Source organism: Acanthaster planci, linkage group LG11 (assembly GCF_054643075.1).
Source record: "Acanthaster planci isolate LZ-2023a linkage group LG11, COTS_SCS, whole genome shotgun sequence".
In the NCBI taxonomy this organism is placed as follows: Eukaryota; Metazoa; Echinodermata; class Asteroidea; order Valvatida; family Acanthasteridae; genus Acanthaster; species Acanthaster planci.
In genome coordinates, this window is record NC_141787.1 from 17162963 (window position 1) to 17184442 (window position 21480).

Below are 21480 nucleotides of genomic sequence, written 5' to 3' on the forward strand. Positions count from 1 at the left end.
ATCGCGGATGAATTTTCATTTTGTGGTAGCCTGCAAAGTCTCCATATAATAATGTTTTTAATTTGTGTAATTTTTGGTTCAATATTTTCGCACACGCTTATAAAGAATTCAATGTTGATGTGTACATAATTTTCATGGCTAATCAGACTATGCTTTAGCGTTTGAGATTTGGGACGTGCTGTGAAGGTACTACAGATGTGAACTAGCATGAATTATGTGGCGAGTTCTAGCGAGAGGGATGCAATTGTGTCAAGTGCATGATTATCAGTTTGTAGCGTGCTTCTCGTTCTCCATCCCATTTCATTTTCGCTGATTCGCAGATAGTGTGTTTAGCACGGCGTAATGTCAATTCACCACCATCACGACGGTAGATTCAACGGGGACTCTGGAAAGCATTCCCTCTTGTTTGTGTTCATCAGAAACTGCCGTTTTGGCCGTCTCGCCTGACTGCTCAGTCGACAGCCAATCCATTTCACCATCTAGTTTTAATAACGTTTTTCGCTCCCCAGAGCTACCCGTTGGCTGCGACTTGGAGATTGAACGAGCCGTGACTATTGGACCGTATGAAGCTTCTGCGGTGCCCGGCAAGCAACACAGCCCAACTCAAAGCATCGACCAACGCTTGGTTGAAATGACCGCCATGTCACAGAGACCGCCTCTACCGGGACCAATCACCATCTTGCCCTGCTCCCTTCCTCTAGGCTACCCACCACAACGACCCCTAGGTAGCCCCAGCCAGCGGTGGCCCAGTGAGATCTCCAGCTATGACATCCCTTCACCGCCGGCCAATGGTAATAACAATATGGCCAATTCTCCACATTGTCGCTGTTTTATGGGAATTTCCAGACATTTCTCGCTTGCAAACACCTGCACTAATCAGGGGAAAAAATCAGTCTTTGGCCAAGCAATTACCGATGGGCAAATCCCACACGGGTAGTTCTGCCGCCGAACGGCAATGAAGATTCCTAGTCACTCTGCAAGCCAAACTGGCAAACGAGACCAGTTTTTAGTAATAGTTTGAGTGCTTTACAAATCTGAATTACCGCTAAGAGGGCCCATGGGTCTGATCCACCAAACAACGCCGAGATCTCGGCCCGTCTCCAGGCTCGTTTTCCTCGTCTGCTTTCCCACGATCAACAGCCGCAAGAAATCGACGGCGGTGATTAGCTTTGTGTTAACAGCAGCAGCGCGACTGCCATACCCAGGCTAAAACCACTTCTATGATTGATAATTACTTAACAAAGTTGTAATTAGAGGCTGTGCGTAAGGGTAATTACCCAATCGTATATGATCATCCCTGCTGAGGTCAAGTGAACTATTCCATTGACATGTTAAGGCGAATCCGAACTTCGAGACAAACTCGGAACATTACAGATAACTACACGCGAGTAAAGTGAAGCCATATGCCAGCACATTAACGGAGTAATATCACTGACGAAAATTCCAGAAGTCGATAAGCTGATGGCCTTCTATGTGTCTGGCTTTCTACATGTCTGACCTTCTACATGTCTGAAACACTAATGTAACATTTTTGTAATCCATTATCTGTCCATTCGAAACACATTACATCTACGACTATTTCGGTTTGTTTGATGCATAATTCCCGTTAATTAGCATCGGGTGGCATTTAACTGCATTTCAACACATTACTGAAAAAGGAAAAGAAAAGTTTACAAGTTCGTATTGGACACCTACTTAGTTGCACCTGTAAGTTATTACATGTATTAATCAAAAATTGCCGTCAGCTGAAAACCATGTTTCGCTTTCTTTAACGTCATCAAGCATATCGGCATGTTCATATAAACCAATGTCACTGATGCTTGATCGCCAAAGCGAAAAGTTCCCAAACACGCAATAATTTCCCTGTATACATTCCCTAAAATCCCAGACATTATCCTAGAGACAATTCTGCCTTCTCCTTTTCTTTCTTTCTTTCTTTCTTTTTTTTTTTTGGAGCATCGGGGTTTAATGAAACTCGGAAATTTTTCCCTGCATGGCTGGATGGTTGATGGGGGAGAAACAGCGACTTGGCTGGGCACGGACGCGCACGGGCAACCATTACAGATTTCGTTTGCTTTTTTTCTTGAGACGCTTTCCTTATTAGAAAATCGCGTGTCAGCATTTGGGCTGTGATTGCATCGGATACGATCAATTAAAATGCACCTGTCTTGATCGAAAAAACAGGTGTTGATAAGAAGGAATTACTGGCATAGGCAAAGGGTATTCCTCTGATCACCAAGAAATTGGTCTAAAGTAGCGTGCCTTTTTTCAAAATTTTAATGTGAACTTGATATCATTTATCGTACATTCCTTGTTGAACAGAATGTTAAAATAATTTAAAGTATACTACATTATAGTTGACCTGTTTTCTATGTCAAATTATAAATAGCTTCGGACGAATTGTCTATGACATGGAAATTTGACCTCAAATTGGCATGCGTATTGAAACCCTCAAAAAATCGAGCGAGCGTACCCAGCTCAAGGATTGGATATTATCTTTACTTTTCTTTGATAAAGGACGCCCATTGTGGTTTGACTTAATAGCTGACCAATTAACGACGGGGGCGGTTTCATCAAAGACTTGCGTTCAATGAGGGTTGATGGGCTGTAATTGGATCTGTTACATAGGCGTTTAATGCAATTATTCATTTAGAAGAATCTTGCGGTCTTCTTTTACTCATCTCTTCCGCTTTTATTATTTCAAATCATCCCCATTTCCCGTAAATTATTCTTTCCAAGATTGCCACAATACCCATGAGTCTTTTGAAGGGAATCTAAAATCTATGGCAGGGCATATCACTGCTGCTCAATGTGACCGTCTGTCGTCACTGCTAAATAAGATCACTCTTTCAAGTAATTTGTTCCACACATCCGGTTGGGGGTAAATCAACATGGCAACTTTTAATAATGCACGGCATGATATTGCTTTCTTCCCCAGGCTTTATCAGCCGTGAAATATCTGAGCTTCTGAAAGATGGCCGCCTTAGCTACACTGACGTCTACAGAGCCCGCTTTGCACAAATCGAGAAAGATTTACTAAAGTCCTTCTCTCTTGAGGATATGAACTGGTACCGGGCCAAGCTGGGAGTGAATGTTCCCACCTATGCCCCGACACTCCCCGATGTGGCAGGTTTCAGACCTCAAGGATTTGTGGGGATTGACCGTCCACCTTTACAGAGAAGATTCTCCTCGGATTCTGATGAGCTTCCTTCCGAGAGGAAGTTGTTCACTCCTTCACCAACACTGTGTGGTTCTCCCGGCCAACATGGTACTTACACCTGCCTGGACTGTGACAAGGTGTTCAGTACCCCTCATGGACTAGAGGTTCACGTGCGCCGGTCACACAGCGGCAAGAGACCGTATGCTTGCGACCTGTGCCACAAGACGTTCGGTCACGCCGTTAGCTTGAGTCAGCACCGGGCAGTTCACAGCCAGGAGAGATCGTTCCACTGCAAGCAGTGTGGCAAGACCTTCAAGAGATCATCCACTTTATCGACTCACATGTTGATCCACTCTGACACGCGGCCTTACCCTTGTGAGTACTGCGGAAAACGATTTCACCAGAAGTCTGACATGAAGAAGCACACTTATATTCACACAGGTAAGAGAAACAATCTTATGGAGCATCTTGGGTTTGAGAAATCGAAGCGATGACAGATTTGAAAACAACTTTATTATATTAAATTGTTGGTAATGAAGAAAAAATGTCTGAACTCTTGCAGAATTCGTATAAAATTATTATCATTTAAGACATTCCCGAAGTTTGCCATTAGGCTTTACGCATAAGAATGAGAGATAAGAAAGAAATAAAAGATCAGTGGAAAGGATGTGGGAACATGTAAGAAGCCGGATGTAGATGCAGCGAATTTGTGATGTGTAGAAAGAGAATTATTGACAGAAGGATGAAAGAGGATGTTGTAATGTAATCTGCTTAACACACAGAGAGAAAAAGAACCTTTCTACAGGAAAACCAACGTGAGGAAATGTGCCTTGGGCACCCAAACAAAAATCGATGGGTGCCTTCACCACACCTTTACAATCTTCAAACCAGTCACTTGTCAATAGGGCAGTATTGTTGTTTATATCCGATATCCTAACCGTGTTCCATCTTGGAATCCATTGTTTGTAGTCTTGTCATTCCCAGAGGGATATCTCAAGATGTACAGAGATCAAATCAAGGCAAGACGTCAACGGTTGTTTTAAATCAAACATATAGATGTGAATTGCCAGAGTTGTTGGGGGTAAAGTTCATTAAAGATTAAAGGGTTGTATCTTGGCTTGGAAGATACCCCTAGGCTTTATAATTGAGCTGGATGCAACGTCTAGAAATGGCCAGAGGGATGCCCCCCCCCCCGAAGATAGAATGTCCCAACATTGAGTCCGTAATTAGTCATACTTTCAAGCAAAACCCAATTCTCGGATATTCCTCGACTTGAAGGAACAAACAAGTAATCACGAGTTTTCTCAGATTTGCTGGAGTCCTCTCCTAAAAGTTGCAAACCACAACATGTAAATCTGACCAAATCCTTTCAGGGCAAAGATGCAGGTTTCAAAAGACGACCAAAACCACCATGGAGAAAACCCACCCCTGCGCCCCCTCCCCATTGTACTGGCGACTTCGCCCCGTGTAGTTGCACTTTCTTTTCAATAAGCGAACAAGCAGCCCTAGATATGAGTACACTGCTTCTGTTGTACCAACTACAGCAAAACAGATCAAGCTTAATCACTTGAAGACATGGGATTAGGGGGCGGGGTAAAGTTAGCTGAAGAGGGTAATGCAGCCCAACCCCAAAGCACTTAATCTTCTCAAAATGTTGAACAATAACAGGAGCTGGAGTCTAACGTAATCTACGTGAGATGACTGTTGTGGTTGATGCTTTGTGTCCCTGGCAACCCGCTTTCTCAAAACGCTAATTTTGTCTGCGCTTGTTCAGTCCCCCCCCAAAAAAGAAGTTTTTTTTTCAAGCAACAGGTGAGTTACATGACTGAACTTGACAGGAGTACACGAGACAAATAAAATAAAAATCTATCCACGGAAAACACCCAACAAACACAATTGGTTGTTGCTCAAACTTTTTGCACCAGTTGTCTGAACTCTTGGGTAAATATTCTCCTAAAGTTATTTTTGAATGTAACAGAAATTAAATAAATTAAGCAAAAAAATGATAACGGCTCAATTTCTCGTGAAGAAACCCAGTGAAATCAATTTGCTAGGCTGGTACAAGTTAATTCCTTTGCAGGTCAGCGTTATAGCGTAATTAGAAGCTCAATTTTATTAGTCTAAAACACCATATGGTGACAAGGTAGTTTTTTTGTCAACAGTCCAAAAGACTAAAACGATTGACGTGCGACCAGCTACACCTTAGGAAGGATCAAGATTTTCACAAATTTATGTTCCAAAACAAGGATTTTATTGTCCACTGGCGCCTTACAAATTAACACCCGTACCTTTTTTTCTACCAAATTTATAAATATTAATCGACAAGTCCATTATAATGCATCTTTGTCCCACAATGTAACGGATGGTTCCCTGATGTATAGTTTCCCTTGGAAAGGAGAGAATATCTCGATTTTCAACCAGCAGTAAAAACTGAACATACAATTCCTTGTCTATTTGTATACTTGAACGCAAATTAGGATGCTAATGAGATGTAGCCATATGTTTGCTGAATTAATCCAACGCGTCACTGATTTTAATGGATTTTTTGTATCTAAAAAAACAATCGTTGAGAAACATCAGCGTTCCCGTGCATGAATGAGCTAAGAGCTGAATAAAACTCTTTCAAATATATATATATATATATTTGGTTTGTCTGTAAAATCAATTATAACCATACATATGATGGGAATCATATACTGGGAACCATCAAGAATAACCAAAGCAATAAGCTTCATTTACCCTCAAAAAGACATTTTTAACTTTTTATGGGGTCAACAAAACTTTAAGTGGCTGCATAAAACAGTCGTTGGGTTGTGGTGGTTTTGCACTGCTTAATTCAGAAAGCTGTTGGTGTGATCTTAAGTGACAAGATGAGTATCATCTTGCGAGAAGAATGGGGCCAGACGGGTCAGAAGGAGACGATAATTGGATGTTGACATGAAACTGATAGATTAGGAGAGAATATTGGTGTGTTAGGGAGGCAGTCTTTATAGACAGAAATTCAATCCAGTCCTGATTTGATTGGCCTGGTTTAATAGGGTCGGAATCATTGACAGAATGTAAAAAATATCGATGAAATTCCTGATAAACATGTATTGATAAATCTCAATGCAAATCGGTGTAAGTAGTAATGTGCGTGGGGGCCCGGTCCTTCATTGTTAAACATGAAGAATTCCTACAAACTCTACAAAAAGATATAACTTTATATAAACTTCAGGTTTTGTTTACAAACTATAAGGCTGCCTATTGCAATTCACACAAACATTCCTTCTTGTGCAATTCTCAGATGATGTTACATTATACTCCTTTATGTCAGCAATTGTCCTGCTTGAAATATGTTGGCCGAATGCCTGTGTTATTTCGAGGGCTCGACATGTCGTACACACCACTCTTGACTTTCCCGTCTCAGTGTTGCATTATTAATACGAGCGTGTCTTAGAGTTTCTACGGGAGAACTAGTGTGGTCTTCTGGGGCGGCTCTTCAATTGCCCACGCCGCACTACCGCAGTCGTGGGGTGGGTGGTATAGTACAGCTAGGGTGTCTCTCCTCCGCCTATCGCTCTCCCACGGGTCTGGTTAGGATATGGTGATTGTGAAAGGGGGTCAGAGATGGTGTGGCAGTAACGAAATCTCGCACATGCTCGGATGTGCAGTATTCGTGTGAAATTTGAAAGATTGATGGATCAGGCCTGACAAAAAATGGGTCGCTGCTTTGACGTTTGTCAAAAAAAATCGAAGATTTCGAAGTTGTTCTCGCTATTCCTGCCTTGCATCGCCAGGGTGTTGGAAATAGCTGTAGGCTAGATTGCTCGATTTGATTCTTCTTTTGATTCGCACATGATTTATTCTCTCTCATTTTTGCGGTGATGAGGTGACTAATTTGCGTTAGGCGTAGTTCTGTTGTGATTTTCGATACACAGCCGGTGCTCTTTACATCGTCATAACCGAACCCCACGGCACATTTGCCACTGCAGATGCACCTTTACAATATGGAGCGCCAAAATGACAAGTTCAGTCGTCTCAAAAACATGGTCGAAAGACCACTCATTTTTTTAACAACATGGGAAAAACGACATAAAACACTTCACTTCCTACTTGTCATGACAAGACTAACAGACAATACTCAGAACCAGTATAAAAACTAATGATCCCAATCGAGGTCAATGTACTATATGAATGCCAAAATGGAATCTCGAAGGATTTCGATGAGGTACATGTGTCGACAATCGAACTGACTACATCCTATATGAAAATGAACCCAGCTTTGTACCCTCATCTTTTTGCAGTCATGTCCGTTTCTGTTTTCGGATTTTGTCTTTCATTCAATTAATCGTCTTCTTTGTTGGCGCGGTGTTTCACGTAAGTCGAGTTTTTGTCCATTAAAGTGCCACCATATTTCAGAAGCCATTTCAGACTGATCACGGCATGTGCAAGGAAGAGTTCAGTGTTTTCCAAATCTAAACAGATGATTTTTGCTATTGTGCAAAATATTTTAGTAGAAATGATAGACGCTCCACAAATCAATGCAATTGCTACGATTAAAGTCTATAATTATTTTATTGATGAGACGCTACAAAACAATATAGTGAAGATTGGTTGAGGGAAGCCACCAAACAATGAACTCCTGTACGCTGAAAATTTTGCATAATAATACCCTTGAACAGCACCAACAGACGGCCCATAAGACACTGTTGTCGAAAACTTATTATATTGTTTGCCAATGCACGCTTAAGTTACCAGGCAATATCTTGCTTGTCTCTATGGACCAAGCAAGCCACACGTCCCATCATAAAGGTTTACACCGTGCGGGCGACGTGAGACATCGTATCTGTGACAACGACATTCCCTTTCGGCAGGTGGCGAACCCGACCGAGCATAACTTCCGCGGCCCAGTCGCAGTTCACCGGACCGACCACGCTACACTCTTACCGGTAATTCTACTCACCGCACGGCCTGGCATGAGCGCGCGTATCGGGTGCCGCAGCTGTGTGGAATTAGTTACGGCAAGACGGTTTCCCAAATCCCTCGAGTAGCAAACAGACACTTCTGTCTCCGTCACAAGTGACTTAGCGACTATTACTTAAGACTTAAGACGCCCCGTCTTGATATCGGCATCTTCCTGATTCTTACACTTGAGGAGTGTTGGCTTTTTTGCTGTTAATTTGTGCATGCATGAGGCGCTATGCGAGCCGAGGTTGAGGTGAGATGGGATGGAGGGGTATAGTGGCGAGACACCTATAAGGCACGCCGCGAGGCGGGTACATACGCACCAACGAGCCCGCCAACAAAACTGACTCTGCACGCTAGAACACCCTCTAAAATTGGTTACAAACCCCCGCTCCCGACAAATTTGGTTGAAATCCGTGTAATAGTGGCGGGGAGAGGCGCCCTGTCATTTGAGATGTTGTCGTGAAAACATCTGGCCCGGAATTTCAACTGGAAATGTTCAAGCTGAAATGTTCCTGCCTTTGAACAATAATTTTGGCGGCTCTGCAATTTTAAAAAAGTACGTTTTGAAACCAATCTGTCAGAACAAGCAGATTTTTAGCGTTATATTTCCTGTCATGTACGGATCTTTCCTCGTTTTGAGGACACTTATTTAACAGGTCAACCAGCCAAAAATAGTAACATTGATTTTAAAATTCCTTTTTAAAACTTCACCTTACTCCCAGGGCAAGTTACAGCATAAACAGAGTGCCTGGCAGCTTTTGAAGTTCTTGTACGTTTTTTAAAGGAGGAAGTTACAAGACTTTGGCAAGATTGAGGGCTCTTTGTTTGGTCACACGGTCTTCATTAGTCCAATATTTTGGTGTTAAGTATTCTCAAGTGGCTGTCTGTTGTACTCTAGTTGAAATAGAACAGAGCGAGAATCATTTTAGGTTTGTGTGAAGTGGTTGAGTGCTTGGCTCGTTTGTTTGAGTGTTCATAGAGGACAACTGGGAATGTTGCCACAGTACACAAGGATCACTGTTGAGCAGTTTTGTTATAAATCAAATAAATAAAACACGTTGGATCTTATCTATCGAAACCATCCTTTAATATATTACGGATTAATCGACTGACATTTAGCAATTTATCTAGATCAAATAATTCTGCTTATTCCGTCAAATTAGCAATTAATCCGATTTCCAATCGATGGTTGTCGAATACTAAATTCATGCTGATCGATCCCTACAACACAGAACTCAATATTCAATTATTTTTTCTCTCCGTGCATTAGGTGAGAAGCCACACAAATGCCTCGTGTGTGGTAAAGCATTCAGCCAGTCTTCGAACCTTATCACGCACAGCCGTAAACACACGGGATACAAACCGTTTGGATGCAAGATCTGTGGGCGTGCCTTCCAACGGAAAGTGGATCTCCGCAGACACTTTGAGACACAACACCCTGACCAAGAGAGAAGCGCAACATCCATGATGGGCGTACTGACCATGTGATGGGAACGTCATCATCACCTGATTGTGACATGATAACGACATGGTCACGACACTGGACATGATTTGGACAATAGGTTATGCACGTTGTGCCACGCAGTCACGCTGAACAGCGCAAACTAACTTGTCGTATATTGTGAATATTGTATAAAGTGTAATATATTTACAAAAAATTATTCTGTAAGTAATGTTTAAAACGAAAATGGCCGCACACATTTTGAAGTGGAAATAGCACGTAGCTTACACCATTGTTATGATCTAAATTTATTCAGAAACTTTGAAGTACTTTCAGAATGAAGTTGAGATTCCCCTCTTAGAATTAAGAATACTCAAGATATTGTTTTGACAAGTCATCTTTTAAACATGTTTCATGCTTTACACTTATTCTGGGAACATGAGGCAATAGAATATAAATGTTGGAAATTGGCTAGTACGGGTAGAATCCACGCCGAGGTGCAGCAAGAATGGGAGGAGCATTGAGGTTTACATGGCTGCCACCTTGCAGGCCAATACTTTTGTTCTAGAGGGTATGCATCAAGGAGGTTTCCTATGGAACAAAAGAACTGCCCTGCAAGATGGCCACCGCGCAAAGCCTCTATAGGAAATAAACTAGGAGTAGGAGTCAGGATGAGGTTGGAAACAAATCTGGGAAATAAATAACGTGAGTGTATGTACCTCTAAATTGTGTGACACTACCGGGAAACACGGTAAATCAAAGTTTGTGTTAATGATTCTTATTATATGCAAAATAGACAGAACCAGACAATCTGAATAAAATTACTTTGTTTTACTGGATATGGTGAAGTTGGGCTTGATTTTTTCCATTGTGAATTTTTATATCGGAATAATCCAGTGCAGATTAAACTAGAAAAAAAAACATAGCTAACGTCATGTCGAAACAGAAAGCTTGCACAATCGGGCCCCGTGTTTGAATAGCCAGATAAGAATCGTATTGGGACAGACACAGCTGTTAAACGAACAAGAAATTTCTCACAATAGTTTCTTCAAGCCAGGGATGGATCATTTCTTAATACGGACGATAGATGTCTAGAATCTATGGCCAAATCGATGCGGTTGAGGAAATCTAAATTAATTATAAGCAAGATAATGAACGAGGACTATGGAATGGGAACATTACCAGGTTAATATTAGGTAAACACAACACGAACTCGTGGTGTTGAATGGATAAAATCTATGAAATTCAATGAAAAATGCCAACTACTATTTAATGCCTGAATGGGCTGGATTTACAAATGCAAACAAAACGGTTGTCTGAAATACGCATTGATTTTTTTTCTTTTACCAAACAAAACGCTGGTAGAGTGGTTGAAAACGAAAGATATAGCCATTTTCGGAGTGTAGATATGATAATGCTGGGTGCATGGTACAATTCAGTCTTCCGTTTTTCTTTGTCGATTTGGGGCGCCTCGAATGTTTGCTTTAGTTAGAAGAAAATATGGGTAGTCACGTGTATCCAAAACGGACTAAAAAGAAGCTCGTTTGCTTTGACAAAAACCAACTCGCGTTCATTGTAATTCTGCCCAATGAGGCATCTACACGATATGGGAAGCCTTTCATCGGCATAATTTTTTGGTTTTGATGAACATGAAGAGGCGAGTCGTGCTTGACGATGCTAAGAACTGGAGAAAAACTTGGTCAAATGACTTCCTACACAAAACCGACAAATTTCTCTCAGAAATAAATCATCTTCTAGTTGTGGCTTTCACGATTACAGACTAAAGAACACAAAGGTTAAAACCGTAAATCGTTCAAAAAGAAAAAAAAGAAACAATATTTCTTTCTACCAGTAGAATAATCGGCGGTTTTATCGAGCAAACATTTAGCTATTCTTTCCCGACGTGTGCATTCAAAGCTACTCAAACAACAAGTACAAAAGATTATGTAGATTCTTGAAGTCAAAGATTTGTTCTTTTTTGTTACCATGGGAGCAAAATACTGGCGGTAGTGAGATAAGGTGGACAGTGACTCCGAGGTATCCCTTGGGCGAGACGTAGGTCGACAAAATATGCTGGTGGATCGTGGATAGATTCACTAACGGTAAGCTGCAAACAAGATCGATCCGAGACCCCATCACTGAAACACGGGCTTTGTGTTTGAAGCAGTAGAGTCAAGCATCAGTGGATGGGAACGAAATATTGAGATATAAGCAGGTAGTTTAAAACGAAACTGACAAAGACCACCACAGGTCTCAAAAAGTCCCAGTTTGCTTTATTAATTAGGATCAGGTGGATATACTAGGTCTATCAGCGGATAAGTGAACATTAAAGCAACGGATTCCCAGGTTAACTTCGATCGATCAGGGACCCGCATCGCTTATTACTAAGCCGGGTAAAGCTGAGAAGGCAACAAGAAGGGATACGACACTCAAGCATTCCTTGATGAAAAAAATGCTACAAAACTTACATTGAAAAAATCCCATTCCCATAAGATGGCATTTCTCTCAGACCTCTGTTTGTTCATTACAATTCATTAATAACAATCACAATAGGCTGAATGCGTGGATTCTCAATACACATGGAAGTTCCATCTCAGGAATTTTCAGACCGTACATCAAACAACGGAACTGCGTGCATTTTAAACACCAAAACAAATCAAATACGGGAAATCAGCATAACATCATGCCTGGTCAGAGTACCGATATGGACATGTTGTTGACAGAGAGGTTTAAGAGACTTACCAAGGGAATTTGATAATGGACAAGTGAAGGTTGGATCTAAGTAGATAACCAAGGAACTGCTTTCGTAAATCTGAGGCTTTTTCTCATCCTATTCAATCTAGACCAGTCCGGTATTTTTATAACGTCTTAAACAAGGTCCCGAGAAGCAGATAACAAGAGGGGAGAAGATATTTTATGGACTTTTTGTCGGGGAGGGGGGTTACTATACTGGATGACAAGTTGATGGATTGCTTTTTAAAAGGGAGAGTTGTCTAGAAATGTCAAAAGTCGAGAACCAATCTGAAGATACAAATCTTCCTTGTTAGGTGGTAGTGTATGATTGGTATGACCCCTTTGTATGACACATGTAGAGTGGATAACTTAGACTGGAGGCGAGGTCTGATTAAAAGTACACAAACTGCATTAATTAAGGGATGACAAAAAAGGTCACACGACAATGAAAGAAGGAACATGTTCGGTAAAATAAGGGAATTCTGCCAAGGTGAAGGCGAAGGTCACAACACAAAGTAAAAAATCTTGATGGGAAGCACAATACAGGTAACATTTATTAATCCAAAGGAGAGAATTTGCCACATCCCAAACACAGACGTGCAGGTGCACCAACACACCATGCATGTTTATAAAATGTGCACTGTAGTGTACAATAATTAATGGATCCTTTAAAATATTTGTTGTTTTAAAATCCAATGGCTATGACTTCTTCCAAGGTACACTGTTTTGAAACTAAAAGCCGCATCATTAAGGCGATGGGTATTAATACTTTTTGACAAGCCCAAAACGCAACTTACTTCTACAGTCTGTGAATAAAATAACAATCCTGAACAGAATAATGAACAACTTAAAAACAGATTCTTTTGTTTACACAATTTACAGGTTTATGCTAGAACAACATAAATTCTAGTGAGACAGAATAAAAACAGTATCGAATTAGAAATGGTTGTGGTATATGAATGCAATTTGAAGGGTTTATGCAAATACCTTTAAAAAATACTTTTCATGCCCAATAACCAACACTCTCCCCAAACCGATACCAAAAGCTGGAATTTATATGCTTGAGATGACCACATAATTGCTGTATAAAGAAACAGGGATGAACCCATCAAATGAGATAGTTTAGCTATGTATCCAAGTCCAAAGCCTAGGGCTCTCGGGTTGAAGTGAATATTTAACTCAGTCCATCTGGTTCAAAGAAAGCATTTAATGAAGAGAATATGAAGAGGACAAGCCAGCACCTGGAGAAATCCCAAGTGATATCTGCCACACTGCCTGTGTCCTCCTATCTTCTGATGGGGAAGAAGGAATGACACAGATGCAGTTTCATCGTCAGCTGCCGAGCCGCGGCCAAACCTGCCGGCAAGGTGTCAAGACAGAATCATAATATCATAATCACGTCCACCAACGAGTGGCACAGGGGGATGGGAGATACAAGCACATCATCAATCAATGAGGGGCTTGGCTGGGTGGACTGAGGTTGGAAACAGAGGGAACCATGGGGTAAGGAGAAGAGACACAAAATACATGCAGACACAGCGACAAACATACAGACAAACATGGTAATACAAGTACAAGCACATTGTGATGCAGTGGGGCTTGGCTGGCTGGAATGAGGTTGGAAACGGAGGGGATTAAGAGTTGAGGAGAGTGGACATGAAATAACTGAGATGGGCAAAGACAGGATGAACAGGGTGTGAAGAGAGGTTGAAAATAAAGGGGCTAGTAACCTAGCACATGCAAAATGAAATGGATGTGATAGACATGACTACAGGGGGGATCCAGGAATTTTTCTGGGGGAGGAGAGTCAGGCCGGACAATTTTTTAATGTCTCATTTTTGTAGACAAGCAAAAACAATGATGAAACAATATACATTGTTTACAATGGTATTGGTGCGCTTACTTTAGTTATGGTTTATTATTCTCCCCATTTTTTACTTTTTTTGTCTGGGGATTCGCATCTGGACTGATTCAATCAGATATAATAAAAAGACAGGCACAATGCAAAAAGATGGGACAAACAGACAAAACAACCAAAAAAAAATCTGGTCAATAACAACAGCATGCAACACATTTACCAGCCTGAAGAAAGCAGGACAAATAGTGGAGAACAAAAATATCAAGTGAATCGGGGCATTATCAATCCAGACAAAAGTACAGTATGCTGGCCTGATGAATATATGGAAATATGGGAAGAGAAGCACAGACAACAGATGATGTCACATCGTTAATAATGTCAATGTAATATTAACGCTGATGTCTTAATACTGAATAGTAGACTTAATTTATTGATGAGATGAGAGCAATGAATCAGTAAGAACAAACTCCATCTGCTGTTCACAGTTCTGATTGGCTGCAGCAGATTTAGTCCTGGCTAAGAGAAAAATGAAGTCAGGAGAGCTGTTCTGAAGGTTTTGGGTTTTAGACCGATTGCACCAGCTAAGTCACATGACCTATAGTGGGTATCAAACATCAACAAATATGGCATCCTTCCATAGCAAAGTGTGTCATATGTGTTGTTTACCAAAAATAAAGCCAATTTTCAGTATAGTGCTCAGCACATCAGTAGACTGAGTACTATGCCTACCGTCAGCATTATTTTGGTAAATGACACTTATGACACACTTGTTATGGGAGGATGCTATGTTGGCTGATGTTTGATACCAATGTAGGTCACAGGACTTTGTGGACACAATCGGTCTATTGTGTGCCTCAAATTTTGTGCTTGTGATAAATATATGTAAAGACCTCTATGAGGCTTAAGTTAGTTTGTGTGGTGGGCTAAATCAGAGTGTAAGTTGGTTTAACCCTAACAGTCCTCAATCCTTCACCTGTTGGAGGATTGAGGACTGTTAGGGTTAATCATTTTTCTCTGATTTCATTGTGCATCGTGGTCAGGTTCCATTTAAGACCTCAGTCTCATTCTGCATCTAAAACTTTACTGAAAAAATGTATTGCTCTGGAAAGAAAGCTTTTTCCCCTGTTCTGTGGGAATGTTCAAGTTACAAAAAGGGGAAATAAGTTAGGTACTGAGAAAGTAGGGGGAGGCTTTAGGACTAAAACAAAATGGAGTAAAAGAGAAACAAACCTCGTCAAGAGGTACCATCATGGCTGAATGTTTCCCCCACCCATAAGGTTAGCTGCTCCAAACTTGTGCCCATTTTGAAGAGGAGTGAGTCCAGAAAACGCTGACAGTCATCTTTTGTGATAGAGTCTTCAACAAATGCATTTCGCTTAGAGAGACTACAAACAGAAGAACAAAACCAAATGAAAATGAATGATTAAATGAACGTTCCTGATTGCAATACTTACCTGCTCTAAGAGACCATCATGACCCTGAAATGACATCTGTAGGATTTGAATTTCTACAATCAAAACTAAAGACTGCAAAAGTGTTGCAGATCATGATGCTCCTTTGACTTTTTAAGTGCTGTATCCACTATTGCAACCACTCAGGTTTTCAAACCAGTCATCTCTTTGAATGCATTATTGATCATAATAGGCACTGTGATGATATTTGATTAAAGGAGTGCAGAGATTCTTAGGGCCAATCATAGCACTTAAGTTGAGCAATCCCAACCAATGCGATTTAAAGTAACCACTCCCAACCAATGAGATTCAAAGCAACCACTTGCTCACATCCATATCCATAAGCTGATGGGACTAACATTTCCCACGATTCCTTCTAAAGGTCAGTGATTTTTGACCTACCAAGGCATGACAGGTTATGAGCACAAAATACAGTTCAAGGAACTACACTGTGAGTTCATCTGGTCTCCTGGTTAATTGGGCAACTGAGCCATCCTGACAGAGAGTTTGAAAAATGGTTTTGGAGTGGCTGCAAGCAGGGAATGGAAGAGGCTGGATCCGGTGATGTACGACACCAAAGTGCCAGGGCTCCCACATGCTCAATGAATTAGTAATAACTCAATTCCCTCTCTGCAAATATTTAATTGTCATCAGTGGACATGCAAGGTGAACCCTAGACAGTAATTGAGGAGTCGTTAATCCGATCAGGAATTAGCACTTAGCTGGAATGAATCTACATTGGGACAGGAAAAAAAAGGAAAGAGGTAGGACAGAAGACTAATTTTAATCTGGGGCCCTGAAAAGTAAAACCAAAACTTGAAATGAGGCCAAGCTCTAGTATCTGGACCAACTGTTTAACAACTGTCTAATTTCAATTGTCAAATCTACAAAATGTCCCCAAAATCAACATTTAAGAATAATTCAGAATTCTGTAAATATTTTTTGTTAGTCCACATTTCCAATTTTTTTCTATGTTTTGTCTTTGTGACTTCTTGGTGTAAAGCACAAGTGAAGGAAATTTTATTTGCGATTGTGAACAGCATCAGGGATACTAAAAAAACATGTCAAGAAATTGTCCTAGCCTGGCTGAAAGAATATAAATGATAGGGTTAAGCCATTTTGTTGAGGGATGATCTGTTGAGGGATGAATAACTGAGGTTGAGCCTCTGATTATGCTTTTCGACTTTTTGCAGGGATGTAAAAATTGTGACAGACACACTTAGATTCCAGCCAATTGCCCATAAGGCTGTATCATGCATTGGCAAATGCTTTCTAATCTTTGTACAAGGTAGCAAGCTGAGGCAAAGCTGACAATCCAGAAACAAACACACCACATGTTTTTGGGAAACCAGACCAAATGTCAATTACATGATATGAGTGTGCGAAGCGAGTCCTAGCTAACCTGATGTAATTATCATCAACAAATCATCAGTGATGATCTCTTTAAGATTAAGCCTGAAGGCTCAAAGCACAAATCTTCACTTCATTGGAATCTTATCGGAGGTGTAAACATCGCTTGCCCTGTGCTAACTCTCAGTACCATCAGTATTCCTATCACAGCCTCTCCTATCTAGTCCACCTGACCAGTAGCTCCCTAGCCAAGTCTCACAGATGATCACAGCATGGACAGGGATGCTGAAGGAATCAGCAATGAGGATTGCATCCCATCGGCATACTGATGAGGAGGCAGGGGGGGGGGAGACAGAGAGGAGGAAGGATGGGAGGCAGATGGTAAGAGAAGACGATCCCAAGAGGATACAGGGATGAAGACTCTACACGCAAGCATTCACAACTGTTGTTGAATCCTTCATAACAGGATGGTTTGGAGCAATCAAGCCATAACATTCAAGACTGGGTTGGCATGCACTATGATACAGTAACTTTACATCAATTCAGGGATCATCCGTTTCAAATGGCATTTTGGGCAAAATGGAAACACTACAAAATTCAAAGACCAATGTCTACACTGACAACAGTTGTTGAAAGCTTTACACAAGAGTAAAGTGAGAATACAAATATAGTAAATATTCCCAATAAGGGATGATGGGACAACAGTGTAGAAAGTCACATATCTCGGTAGACTTTACAATGTACTCTCATGAGAGGAGGAAAAGTATCAGGTGATATTCCAAGGCTGCAGTTGGGCAGTTTTGGATACAAGTCTTGATTTGGTGAGTGCAAATGGAAGTACAGAAAACTGCTAAAGTATGTGTACTACAATAATGATTCATTTTTTTCATAAATAATGGAATTTGGTTGCATTTTGAATGCAATACTTGAGAAACTAACAAATGTTTCTTGAAATTGAAATGAAGGTCACAGATGAAGTTCTTTGATTCACAAAACCTCCTGTTGGATAATACATGTACTTATTAAACAGAATAATAACTAAATTTGAAATGCTGGAGTTGAAATGAAAAGGCTTCCTAAATGCCAAGTACATCTCCATGATTGTTAGCATTCTCCACTCAACTCAACCTGACACCCAAGTTATTATACTGAGTTTGACGGCACATCTGCAGTGTCGGTTCCTTTTGTGAAAGTGGCTCCACAATCAATCATCGTTCTCTCCTGGGACAACCTTGGGGGCTAGTTTTCACAACTAGGGGGCTGCACCAAAGAGTTTGCCTAGCACGGTTTATAACGCCGGTGGGTGGATCCGAACAATCCATGCTTTAACAGTTGCCAGAGATGAGTCGTCCAACAATCTACTGCTCAGGGTAAATTTGTTTTAACATGTATCGATATCATGGCACCATGGCAGGGTGTTGTTTCGAATTCAGCTAGTTTTACTGTCGCATGTTGGGGTCATTTTTATCGGATGGGTGTTGGGGAATAAATTTGCACACAGGGCACGGGGGATGTGGCAGCGGCTATATTAAGTGTCTTGGTATCCGTTGCTGCTCCGTTTCAGATTGGAAGGAGTGACGATCACATCTCAGCAACAAATTTGGTGATTGGTTCGATTGAGAAATGGGGTGTGTATAAGCTGAAAAACTATTAACTATGAAGACACTGACCAGCATTGCCTATCAGGGTTCCTTGACAGGAAACGTCTTCAATTAAGGAATGACACTCACAAGCCACCTGAACAGTTTCCATGACAAATTATGACCACAGGTTATAAAAGTAGAAAGGAAAAATTATCAGCACAGATTCAAAACATCAATAGGTCTCTTCCGTATTTCGTTATGAAATATATAAATTAATGAGAAAACCCTTACTTTAAATTTTCTATGTATATGTATGTATATACATTACACTTAAAAAGGAAATAAATTCAACACATTTTTTGGGTACAAACAGTAAACACCTAAGTGATCCAACGGCAACAGAATTTTTGATTTTCAAAGGGGGGGCAGTTGTGAGACCATCAAGCATCGGCCATTAATAGGTTGATCTATTAAGCCCCATCCCATTATGGCTCCTACAAAAAGTGGGGGTCATGCCCCCTGCTTCCAACACCTGTGAAGAAATCTAACAAATTCCTAACAATGCTGATTTTTTTGGATAGATAATTGGTGAAAAGAAGCAATTTTGTAAAAACAATCCTTTACAACTAGTGCCTTCCTAAACTTGAACCCCACCCAAAGATGTGAGACTTGAATCTCACCAGTACAGTGTAGTTCGCACATACAGTCATTCATTCAAAAAGCTGTGAAGACACACTGAAGCCCCAGGTGATGATTTCATGATGCACAGACTTGAAGTGTTACAAGACAGCAGATGAGAAGCCATTATTAGACATGAAAATGGATCAGAAAGTGATGAAAGGCAGTGACTTGGGAAACATCTGAATCATCTTGAACTTGGGCGAGGCTAAAGGAAGGCAAACTGATAAGGAAGCGGGGAGTGTTAGCAGTGTTGTAGTGGAATACTTTTTGAGCACCAAGGTTCTCTGCCAAATATTGAACTGGGTAAGAAGGAATAAAGCTGGAGTACATAGGAATTTGATGGTAAAAGCACAGGTAAGATTACAAACTACATGTAAATGTAAGACTTCAGGCACTCCCAGTTTAAATATTTAAGTTTAAGAAGAAAAGTACTTTTCAATTACTTTTATCCTAAAAACTTAATTTCTGTTAAACATTCATGAATACCTTTTCAACAACGTGCAAATTGACAGTGAAATAACATTTGATAATGCCCGCTGAGAAGTGATAATGCCCGCTGCGTTAATCAAGTGCTGGCACCTGAATACAAGACAGCTTAATCGATTCTGATTGGTCAACAGCCGGTGCGCAAGCGACTCACCACGAGTATGCCAATTGGTCAATTTGAACAAGGCATTTTCCATAAAATGGATAGGGGGAGTTTGGGAAAATGAAAGTAAATTCCTGGGCAAAATCGCTGGAAATCCATCATATATTCACTTTTTTGATTCTCTGACTAAAAAGATATTTATGAATGGGAATAAATATGTGCTTGGCTGGTCTTGAATGTTAGTTAGACGTTCGTTACACTGAATGCCGATAATGCCCTCACCAGTGGCTCGGGCATTAGTTGCAACCATTCTCCTGAGCTCGTCTTAAATGTGCATTTAAGACCAGCCAAGCGCATATTTATTCCTTTAGTAATAATCTGAAGCCATTATTCTACTTTGTAATCTTACCCTTGTGCATGTACATATACCTTCAAATGCCCATGTAATTCAGCTTTGTTCCCTCCTAACTAGTTCAATGTTTGGCACAGAACTTGGTACTCCAAAAGTACTCGACTACAACACTGGAGTGTTTGAATACGGAAGACGGGACCATGCCTTGCAAGATTTAGTGAGACAGTAGATTGTATACTGAGCCAAATGAAGGAAGGTAAAAGTGACATGGAAAAGATATGGAAGACTGGACCATGCCTTTAATTTGGGTGGGATTAGTAAATGCTAATTGAAGTCAGAGGTATTACAACATATGAAGACAGGTGCAGATCCGCCCCCCCCCACTCTGAAACCCTGCCTCCCAAAAGGGTACAAAATGGGAAAAATAATAGGACATAACTAAGTAAGTGCATCAATATCATTGTGAACAATATATGTCATGTAATGGTTCATTTTCATTTATGCTTGTCCGCAAAAAAAGAGACATTAAAAAAAACTCCATCCTGAACACCCCCTCCCCCGGAAAAATTCCTGGATCTGCCCCTGGAAGATGAGCTGCTACTGTCTGTGGGTGGAGATTTAATGAGGAAGGACTCGGAGCAGATTGGTGGTGAATCTAGGTCACATCCTCAGTTTGGGTGGAACTTATAACATAGATCCCAGAAGTGGTATCTGAATACAGGAGAAGTGTGCTCAGAGGCTATCACTAAGAATAGGTGGGGAAGTGCTAGGGGACAGGTACATGGGCAGGAGAAAATGTACCGTTTAAGCCTGCTTCAATTCTTGTCAGCAGGTGCATGAACAAATTATTGAACAGAGGACACAAATGAAACCTGTCATTTCAGGCATCAAGTTAATTTAGTACTTCATTAGATGCCTCTTTCAAACTGAGTAACAACCATCATCCATCATTTTGTAAAATATCTGATAACAAGCTAAATTCACTCCTGTTTTATTTGAACATTGCCACACTGATAAAACAGGTTGTTCAATGCATCAGACTGCAGGGTGGGTCTACTGAATTGAACATATTGAATGACCATACGGGTATTAAATGAGCCTAGGTGCCAGTCAAGCACAGTTAACATCAACAAATGCATATTAGGCCGCTCATTCATACTGCCAGGCCAAAAGTTAGAAGTGACACTGCCAATTTCATTATTTTCTTTGTCAAGGATTTTGTTTTCCTCAAGCGGTGGCTACTACCCCCCCAGCCCATCAACCATTACTAGAAAGACAGATGGTAAGCATGTTGAATGCAGCGAATTCTGTGTAAGAATGAAAGAATAATAA

General features: G+C 40.8%; 2 protein-coding genes across 4 annotated transcripts in view; one reads left to right on the plus strand and one right to left on the minus strand.

Moving 5' to 3' along the window:
• LOC110976426 (uncharacterized) overlaps positions 1-10390 on the plus strand; it is an 11192-nt gene extending 802 nt beyond the window's left edge. Inside the window, exons 2-4 of the mRNA XM_087143534.1 lie at positions 420-791; positions 2939-3601; positions 9381-10390. Of these exons, the coding sequence (XP_086999660.1) occupies positions 420-791; positions 2939-3601; positions 9381-9598 (1253 nt within the window). The 3' untranslated portion in view covers positions 9599-10390. The remainder of the gene's footprint in view (positions 1-419; positions 792-2938; positions 3602-9380) is intronic.
• Positions 10391-12809: 2419 nt separating this feature from the next.
• rpap2 (RNA polymerase II associated protein 2) overlaps positions 12810-21480 on the minus strand; it is a 37669-nt gene continuing 28998 nt past the window's right edge. For all 3 annotated transcript variants that reach the window (XM_087143567.1, XM_022229681.2, XM_087143566.1), the window contains 2 exons: positions 15373-15527; positions 12810-13640 (listed from right to left, as the gene is read on the minus strand). In XM_087143567.1, the coding sequence (XP_086999693.1) occupies positions 15377-15527 (151 nt within the window). In that variant the 3' untranslated portion in view covers positions 12810-13640; positions 15373-15376. The remainder of the gene's footprint in view (positions 13641-15372; positions 15528-21480) is intronic.